At 33.9% G+C, this 9,648-nt stretch overlaps 2 protein-coding genes across 2 annotated transcripts; one reads left to right on the forward strand and one right to left on the reverse strand.

Moving 5' to 3' along the window:
* Positions 1 to 328: 328 nt before the first annotated feature.
* Positions 329 to 3,686, reverse strand: LOC118042215 (uncharacterized). The gene is made up of 3 exons (XM_035049825.2): positions 1,938 to 3,686; positions 1,170 to 1,359; positions 329 to 877 (listed from the first exon to the last, which is right to left on the reverse strand). The coding sequence occupies exons 1-3, from the start codon at positions 3,513 to 3,515 to the stop codon at positions 750 to 752; spliced, it is 1,896 nt and encodes a 631-aa protein (XP_034905716.1). The 5' UTR covers positions 3,516 to 3,686; the 3' UTR covers positions 329 to 749.
* Positions 3,687 to 7,125: 3,439 nt separating this feature from the next.
* On the forward strand, positions 7,126 to 9,648 carry LOC118042217 (arginase 1, mitochondrial). The gene is made up of 7 exons (XM_035049828.2): positions 7,126 to 7,359; positions 7,443 to 7,585; positions 7,653 to 7,812; positions 8,017 to 8,150; positions 8,345 to 8,554; positions 8,916 to 9,026; positions 9,140 to 9,648. Exons 2-7 carry the CDS (start codon positions 7,445 to 7,447, stop codon positions 9,398 to 9,400), a joined length of 1,017 nt encoding a protein of 338 aa, XP_034905719.1. The 5' UTR covers positions 7,126 to 7,359; positions 7,443 to 7,444; the 3' UTR covers positions 9,401 to 9,648.

Genomic DNA, 9,648 nt, shown 5'->3' on the forward strand with positions numbered 1-9,648 from the left:
GCCATGGAATTGTGGTTGAGATGGAAGCTCAAAAAGGACACTGGGTCTGGCAGTTACGCATTTTTAATCGATACGCTGCACGCCCAGATTGCTACCAGTCGCCAGGCCCTGGTCCACCCGCCTCTTCATACGTTACATTGGTGCTGGATGAATTGTTTATGCAAAATGATTCGAGTCCATGCCTTGTCTCTTAGTAAAACATGTATATCATGCATCAAATACATGCAGAGGGCGGAGCTGTGATTTGCATAGTGTTTCAATTCGTATTCCATTATATTCCCCCCACTGCGAAAAATACTAATCCCGTGGTGATGCTTATCCGGGGCAATTCTATTCAACTTCCCTTCCAATCCAAGCACTTCTATCTATTTACACATGGAATACAGTTTATGGCACGATCAGAGATACCTATCATGTAACTCATTATTGAAGTCTGACTTACACTTTACAACATATAAAACAAACCTTGTTCCAGCCAATGAGAGAACAATGAGAACACTCTTGGCCTGTCTCTCGCTCCCCTCCCCCGCCCCAGACAGCCAAACCCGGAAAAACGAAAAAAGAATGCACAGGGGAAGAAATTATGAAGCTAATGTCACGCATGGGACTTGTATAAACCTCAGAATACAAATTATATTCTCGTATGAAGTTGTAACTCTTCAAAAGCTATTCTGTATCTGTATGTACTTGTTTTTGATGACAAAAGGCAGCTGACAGAAGCCCTGAGTGTTGCGGCAAACATATTGCAATCATGCATCAGTGCTCGGGCCAGGATAAGCTGGCAGATTCATTATCCGCTTGTCCAAGACAGGGCCTCCAACAGTGAAGTGATACAGACTCTGGAAGCTTGATCCCCTTAATCCAAGATTTTCATGCACTGCAACAGAATAACATCAGGAAAAGTTCAAGTTTACAATCTCAGGACATGAAATGCAAGAATGCTACAACGGGTACATCCTAGAACCTACACAGGCTGCACTGCAATGATCTTCTCTACTAACTAAAGAATGCTGTCATGCAGTACAACCGAAATGAGCTTCTTTTTGAAGAAATTCTTGATATGAAAGCAATTCACAATTAACAACATTTCAACTGGGCGCCAGGATAATACATATGGTGCCAGAGAACTGGAGACCAAGGCGAAAAGAAGGTGAAAAGGAGAAACATACCAGGATCATCAAAGAAGCAACCAATCCCAGTAGCAGAAATGCCAACTGCATGCGCTTCGAGGTACAAAACCTGGCCAAGAACTCCAGTCTCCCAAAACAATCTAGGATACATCCATGCACCCTTGCTGTGCAAAGTAGGCTCAAAATGAGCCACCATACCAAGGCTGAAGCATCCATCACTAGCAATGTCCTGCATGAAAGGAATATGCTAATTTAGCAAGAATTGGATTGTTTCAGGCCACCCCCATCAGAATTTGGTATTTCAGCTTCAAATTGAGAAAATCAATACACAGAAGTGACTGAAACCTCAGAATTGTTCTCAGGTTAGTGAAATACATATTTGTTTGCTGGTGATACTGGAGACAAATTACTGAAGTCCTTTGAATAGATGGTAATTCAAGTTTTTTACAGTAGTTTTGATGCTTGGAAATTGCAACAATAATTTCTTAACTGTTTAGGGAAGCTATTAGTTGATTTCAAAGATGTGTAAATTTTGTTAAAAACACTATTTTTCTTCTCTTTTTTTTTTTTTGATAAGTGAAAAATGCAAGGTGATCGACTTTTTTATTCATTGAAACACAACAAGGTGCTTTTATTAATCCACAAAAAGATGATGCCTCATTTAAATCTGCTGTCCTTTCCAAATTCATGTTCATAATCTAGGATTATTTGTTGAGCACCAATTTCAGTTTCATAATCACATGCTTGCCTAGCAATCTACTGATAATATTAAGAAATTGCAATGGAAAAAGTTAGGTAATGGCACACCTGATGGCATGAGAGCTGTTTAGCAATCTGCTGGCAATCACCCCTAGCAAGTTCATACAAGGGCAAGTCATCAGGACATCCCTCTGGTTTCTCCCACTTAAACTCAGCCCTTGTGGATTTCTTAAGCTCATCCAAGTGATCTTCATTCCTCACCAAGAAATACAACCCTTTAGGCAACCCAACCACTCTATGCACAAACAAAACTGCATGCACCTCCGCATCCCATGAAAGTGCCCGAAATGGCAATGCCAATTGCCTCTTCTGCTTCTCTCCACTTCCACAGCCAGAAGGAAGACAATGCAACATAATCTGATAAAATGTATCTCTCTCAATTTTAGTAACTCCATCCATATCTACCGCACTCCTCCTCTTCCTAATAATTTCCCTAGCGCTAAAACCCTTATAAGACCCTTCACTACAAACCCCACTGCTCTGAAATTTATCAACTAAAAACTTATCATCTATCTTTAAGGGTTTTTTAACAGCTTCTGCGGTTGTATAAATTACATCCCAACAAACATGCTTTTTGCTAAGCGAATTCGGATTCCCTATCCACTCTAAATTCCCAAATTCCATTATCGCCAAGCTCAATTCCTTATAATCCACTTTAAAATCATTGACACCATTAGGAAAAACAACAAGCACACAATCTGGATGCTCAAATTCAATCTCAGGAAACTTACCTTTAATTGGCTTATCCGGGATTCGAAACCCCTGATAAATTCCAAGCCCCATTAGCCTCTCTAACTCCTTAGACCCTAAGCCATCAAGCAACTTCACATCCCAACCAAGCTCAGCTGCAGCCAATGAAATAGCAGCAATAGCATGACCCACATCATGATTACAATACCTAAACGCCCTCTCTCCATATTTCCACGCCTCTCGCCAAAAAATGGACGAAACCCCTATCAAAAAAGCATTACTTGGAAAAAAACTAGGCAAAAAAGTATCTGGAATTTTCGCTCTAAGTTCCAAAGAATGCTCTTTTGGTGCATAATGTGCTACAAAAGCAGAATCACAAACAGAATCAACCGCTGGGCTAATAATATAAGCCTCTGTGGGATGCAAATTGCCACTACTGGGATTAACCCTGAGAGACCAGGTAGAAAAGCCAGTTGTTTTCCAAGCAGACAAGGCTAAAGAATCATAAAACAACTGAGAAATTGAGGATTTAGAAATGGGTTTTGGAGATGGAAGTGAATTGAAAAGAGAATGATACAAAGGAGCGGAAACAGAAGTCGAATCTTGATTATTTTCAACGGGGAAGTGAAGGAGGGAGAGAAGTGGAGAAGAAACGTAACGTCTAAAAGGGTTAGGTTGGTTAGCCCAGTCAAGACCATGAGGGCCTCTAGCATAGTTAGTAAAGAAGTGTTTGGTTTGATTGTGGTATTTTAAGACTTGGGCTATTAGGTTTTCAGTGTCTTTGTGTTCTTTGGGGTTGTTTGATATTGATGGTGACGGTGAAGAAGAGAGGGACATGGTGATTGCGGTGGTGGAGATTGGTCTTTTCGTGGTGGTGAGATTTATGAGAGGAAACGATGGAGAAGAAAACCTTGAAGGCAGGTGTAGTGATGGCATGATATACTTTCGTTGTCTTTTCAGGTAGGATTTTTAATGGAACAGAAGAGGTTTTAAGTTATGCTGCTTTCTTGATTCTTCTAGTAGAATCTGTTGTTTTTCCATGGATTTTGGAGAGCAGCCGTTTGTGCCGGTAAGTGGTACCAGGGGTGTTCACGGTAAGATGGTTTGGGGCCTTGGGCCAAAAAAATATGACCAGTCACACTGAAAACCGGTTTAAATCGAACCTATTTGGTTTGGTCCAAATCAGCTTTTTTGGTATTAAAAACTGAAAAAACTGTAAATTAGCTTGTTTTGTTTTTCCAAATGGGGCTTTTATTAAATTTAACTTTCACAATTTATTGTTGAGTTTAATTTTTTATATAGGTTTTTTAAATTAAATATTTTTAGTAGGCTTTTTTTAACAAAAGCCAGCACAGTTAGAAAATGAATCTCCCATAACTCAATGAAAAAGAGCGTGATTGAAAATTTAATTGTTTTTTAAATATGTTTTACTTAAAAATATAGTAAAGCAATATTTTTTATATTAGCATATCAAAATAATTAAAAAACACTAAAAAATATTAATTTTAAATAAAAAAATTAAAATTTTTAAAAATATGAGTTGAACTGTGTTCCAAACAGTTCTTAAATATGATGAAATTTGCTTTATATATATATATAATTTTAATGATCACCTTGTCTCTATCTTCATCACTAAAGTAGTTGGCTAACACAAAGTGCTTGAAACGTAATATTTGTTTAAATAATAAAAATAGATATTGTATTCTTCGATTGTGATATTAATTAAAAATCACGGTTCACAAATCACAATTATATATCTAAAAATATATTATTTTATCAAAATTTATTTTAATGATGAGTTAATTTATATCTTTTATTTTATATGCTAATGGTACAATTTATCTGCTTTTAGGCAACACGTAGGGATGCGTGAGGCACTCCGTGGCGCAATTAATTTCTAGTCGCGAAAAAAGGTGACGCCATCTTCCACCTTGTGATCCATAGTTCGTTCGTGGATTTGCCTCGTGACTCGGCAAAATCACCCTCTTGGACGACTGGCGTCATCACCCTGTCTCCCTCGGAAAATTGTTTTTGCTCCACCTTCCTCTTGATAGGAGCGCTCCTTTTTTCACTTCAATAGACGTATCTACCCTTCATATAACAATAGCATGTCCTTTGTTGCACTGTTGTTTCCCCCCCTTCTTTTTGGGTGGAATGTGGATGAATCATTTTCATCGATCAAAAGAGTTATTATTCTGTTAGAATTACATTAGTGATTCTTTAGTAATTATTCTGTTTATTTTCTGAAAAATAATATTTTTTTAAAGTGATTTTTTATGAAAAAAAATTCAATAGAAATAAATTATTTTAAAAAAAAACTATTTAATTTTATAACAATTAAAATACATATTTTTTTAAAAAAAAACGAGGATTAAAAAATTCTGAAATATAGTTAAGGTTTGTCTGGTAAGGATATAATAATATTTATTTTATGTTTTTTTTTTATTGGTAACATATTTTCTTACAAAAACTATAGACAATTAAATAAGTATTTGTAAAAAATTTCAATAATTTAAATCAAGGAGAAAAAATGTATTTTTTTAATCAAAATTCTCTTTCTTTATTTATCATTTTTTTTAATTAAAAGAATTTTTTTAAAAAATAAAATTTATTCATAATTCAAAAGGTAAATTTCAATAAAAAAAAAATACACTACTCAATAATTTTTAAGCGAATGCATGAAGAAAATAAGAGAATAATTAATTCAATTAAATTATATAAAGAATTATAAATAAATAAAAATATATATTTCATTTTTATTGAATATTCATGAGCAAATTTTCTTAAAACATTTCTATGTTTTAAGTTCATATATAATTATTCATGTAATAATAATTGTTAATGCTGCTATAAAATCTTATATGAGTTAGAAAAAATAGATAAAGAAGGTAATAACCATATCGCAAAAGGTAGATCAAAATTTTGAAATATTTTTAATGTTTGATTTTATAATTTTTTAGACCGAATAGAAAATATTTTGAGTTGAAAGCTAGAACCATCTGCATCAAACTCTTATCTTTTAAACAAATCAATTGAAATCACAGTTAATATTTTTTATAGTTAAATTGTGATTAATATAAAGCTTTCTCTCTAATGACTTTATCTTTTCTTTCTGAATTTTTATGAACTTAGAAATGATAAAATAAAAGTTTATTACTCAAATATAAACATCCAAAACTGCAAGTATAAAAAAAATCAAGGAACTTGTTACCCTTCTAAAATGAGGAATCCACATCCCCTGGGGTGAGGAATGTGAGATATATATTTATTTTTTCTTCTAACTAAAACACCCCATTTTTAATATCCTTAATCATTATTCGAAGTTTCTAATGTGTCCTTTTATTATTATTTTAAATTCCAAATTTCTGCCAAGGTGATTGATAAATACGCATTTTATGACATTGCCAGTGATAGATATTATTTCACTTGATAATTATGATTAGTCTAATCCACTCGTGCTCATTAGTGTATTTTATTTAGAAAAAAAATACATCATATTGTCAAATGAATTCTTTAAGCAAAAAAATTACTATAATAAACTTCTTTAAATTCGCATCCTAATAATCAACTTCATAAGAAAACCTAAGAATCCAAATTAGATATTGTGATCTTTCAACCTTTTGATGTATTGAAAATATATTTGATAGATTAATACTTTGTTTGTTTGTTATAAAGTATTTTTATTTTAGAAAATGGATTCTATAAAAAGTAGATTTTTTAAAAATGTATTATTTTTTTAACATTTAAAAATACTGTGAAAAAATAAACTAAAAGACACTTTCTAGTATTTTGTTATGTTATAAAAAAAATTTGAAAAATCATTTATTATTATTTATTTTTTTAAAATTTATCTAATATATACAAAATATTAAATAACTATTTGACCAATTACAATAAAAACAAATGAGATATGAACAGTATAACTGAAAAAAAAATTATTATATCATATATATATATATATTATTTTATAAAATGTAACTATACATATAATATAAATATTTTAAATATAATACTATGGACATATAACCTTGATAAATATTTTCAATTAAAATCTATTATTTTTCTTTCCATTTTAAAACCTTGTTAGATAATTTTTAAGTAAATCTATTAATATATCTAGTTGTATAATAAACAATTAGATGAAAATTATTTTCTAATATTTGAACATATAAATAAAATAAGTTAAAAAATAATAAATTTTGAGTTATTATTTTTTTTAAACAGTAGAATATTCATTTTTATCAAATAATTTTTTATGTTTGGAAAATATTGAGAATAAATTTATTTTTTATGATATTCTAATTTTATAATAATATAATATATATCAGCAGTTAAATAGATATTTTTATATTCTATTATGTTTTATTCATCGGTATTCAAATAAAATTCAAATATAATACTTTTAACAAACACAAGTATATGTTAACCTCTTATTTTATTTCCTTCTGTTCCAGGACAGCAAGCACGCACTTGCTCAAGGATAAGAGCGTCTTTTTCACTGTAGCAATGGGTGTGTGTCATAAACTCTTTTTAAATTATCCTCGTAGTTAGAAAAGACGAGAGGGCGAGTAACTGGAGCAAAACTAAAATGCTCATTCTCAGCACGGCCATTAACTAATCAAATCATCATTATCCAAAATCCAGCACAGCTTTCTTCCCTCCCTCTAAAACGGCCACTCCTCTTTATGCGAGCGCCAATTCCCTCTCACCGTTCAATCGCTAATTGCTGTTCCCTCCCTCCGGCTGCTGTTCATCTAATCCCTCACTCTCTCTCTACGTGGTAACCAAAAACCTCGACGTTTTCTTTCCTTTTCTGTTTATTAATCTTTGAAGTCTAATTATGATTATCATTATTTGTTGCAGATATGTCAATTATAGGGAAGAGAGGGATTCATTACTTGCAAAAACTAAAAACTGCAAATATCCCTCCCGAATTGCTAGAAAAAGGCCAAAATCGCGTTATCGATGCTTCTCTCACGCTTATTCGCGAGCGTGCTAAGCTTAAGGTATATTCATCTTAATCGCATTTAAACTGCCAATTATTATCATTTTCTTATTAATTTGTTTTTGCAGGGAGAGCTTTTGCGCGCGTTAGGAGGTGTTAAAGCATCCACAACGCTTCTTGGAGTTCCTTTGGGACACAATTCATCGTTTCTTCAAGGACCGGCGTTTGCTCCTCCGCGTATTAGGGAAGCGATTTGGTGTGGCAGCACGAATTCGAGCACGGAAGAAGGTGGTGCCTAGCGAGAATATATAAATATATATTTTTATTATTATTAGTTTAGACTAATTTTGTTTGTTAATTGGATTTTAACAAACTAGTTACCGATAGTTATAGCTTTTGAAGGCTCCCATTTCGTATGCTTTGGTGCCTGGATCAATGATGATGTAAATTAGTGCTTGCACATGCTCATGTATGATGCATGGCTGCTTGCAGGTAAAGAATTAAATGATCCACGAGTGCTAACTGATGTTGGTGATGTTCCGGTTCAAGAAATTCGAGATTGTGGTGTGGATGATGATAGACTGATGAATGTTATTAGTGAATCAGTCAAGCTCGTGATGGAAGAGGTGATTGCTGTGTTTTTTTTTTTCCTTCTAATTTTGCAGTTCTTCGGTTGTTCTGATTATTTTTTTCTGCATTTAATTTGACTTAAATTGTAGTTTCAGCGAATCTGAAAAGAGATTCTGCATGATTTTTTTTCTTGCTAGGAGTATTAAGTTCTTTAAATATTGGAGGCTAAGAAAATGTCTGCTATCTACAGGATCCATTGCGTCCGTTAGTCTTAGGTGGTGATCACTCAATATCTTTTCCTGTGGTTAGAGCTGTCTCTGAGAAGCTTGGGGGTCCTGTAGATATTCTTCATCTAGATGCCCATCCTGACATCTATCATTGCTTTGAAGGAAATAAGTATTCTCATGCATCTTCGTTTGCCCGGATTATGGAGGGTGGTTATGCTCGGCGGCTTTTGCAAGTATGTTTTCATCTTTCAATATACTTTTTCTGTATCTCTGATGTTTCTGTGGCTAATTTAGTATATATTTCTGCTTTTTTCAAACCATGACATTAACTTTCTTTTGTCATCTAATTTATGGTAACAAGTTAGAACAGACTATGGTATGTATAAAAATCCTATCCAGAAGGTGTAGATTGGTGATATCCCTTTAGTGATTGTATTACAAAATCTTCTGTTTATCTTAAGTTACCATATCTGTTCAGCTCATTGTTTCGAAGTATATGACTGCATCTATTGTTTGCACCCAAGATTTTGAGGTGTGAAGATAGCTGGTAATTTCTTAAATGCTATATTGATCAGCTTGAATGCTGGCTTTTAGGTGGGTATCAGATCAATAACAAAAGAAGGGCGTGAGCAAGGTAAACGTTTTGGAGTAGAGCAATATGAAATGCGAACCTTCTCAAGGGATCGGCAGCGATTGGAAAATCTGGTCTCTCTCTCTCTCTTCTCCTCACAGACACACACGCATGCACACAGCATACATGTGTATAAGTTGGTTTAGGGATTTTAACACATTTTTATTTATGGCCTGTTCTTGGACAGAAACTAGGGGAAGGTGTAAAAGGTGTGTATATCTCCATAGATGTGGACTGCCTTGATCCTGCCTTTGCTCCTGGCGTATCACATATTGAGCCAGGTGGTCTTTCTTTCCGTAATGTTCTCGACATTCTTCACAACCTTCAAGCTGATGTTGTTGCGGCCGATGTGGTTGAATTCAATCCACAACGTGACACTGTTGATGGAATGACTGCAATGGTTGCTGCTAAGCTGGTAAGGGAACTGACTGCAAAAATCTCAAAATGATGTTACAGTTCCTTGTCAAGACATTCTAATGTTACGAAGTCCTTGGTGGTCAGCCGTAAAGTTTGAGCAAATGGCCTTCCAACATAAAAATTTGTTTGAGCGGAAGGCTGCAATTACCATGGCTACTATTCCAATTGCAAACCCAGTCCCTGTAGTTCTGGGAGTTTAAGGCTGTCATTTTGTATTTTAATGAACAGAGGAAGAATTTGCTTGTCATGGAGTATAATGAAAGCAGATGTGCCTAACAA

Source organism: Populus alba, chromosome 2 (genome assembly GCF_005239225.2).
Source record: "Populus alba chromosome 2, ASM523922v2, whole genome shotgun sequence".
Taxonomy (NCBI): Eukaryota; Viridiplantae; Streptophyta; class Magnoliopsida; order Malpighiales; family Salicaceae; genus Populus; species Populus alba.

What these genes read in the sequence shown, in the direction of transcription:
- LOC118042217 (XM_035049828.2), top strand. Translation starts at nt 7,445, where the DNA reads ATGTCAATTATAGGGAAGAGAGGGATTCATTACTTGCAAAAACTAAAA. An exon ending in ATGCTCGGCGGCTTTTGCAA is followed by an intron (nt 8,555 to 8,915) that starts GTATGTTTTCAT and finishes GCTGGCTTTTAG; the next exon opens with GTGGGTATCAGATCAATAAC. An exon ending in GGCAGCGATTGGAAAATCTG is followed by an intron (nt 9,027 to 9,139) that starts GTCTCTCTCTCT and finishes GTTCTTGGACAG; the next exon opens with AAACTAGGGGAAGGTGTAAA.
- LOC118042215 (XM_035049825.2), bottom strand. Translation starts at nt 3,515, where the DNA reads ATGCCATCACTACACCTGCCTTCAAGGTTTTCTTCTCCATCGTTTCCT. An exon ending in AACAGCTCTCATGCCATCAG is followed by an intron (nt 1,360 to 1,937) that starts GTGTGCCATTAC and finishes CCTTTCATGCAG; the next exon opens with GACATTGCTAGTGATGGATG. An exon ending in TTGCTTCTTTGATGATCCTG is followed by an intron (nt 878 to 1,169) that starts GTATGTTTCTCC and finishes ATTCTGTTGCAG; the next exon opens with TGCATGAAAATCTTGGATTA.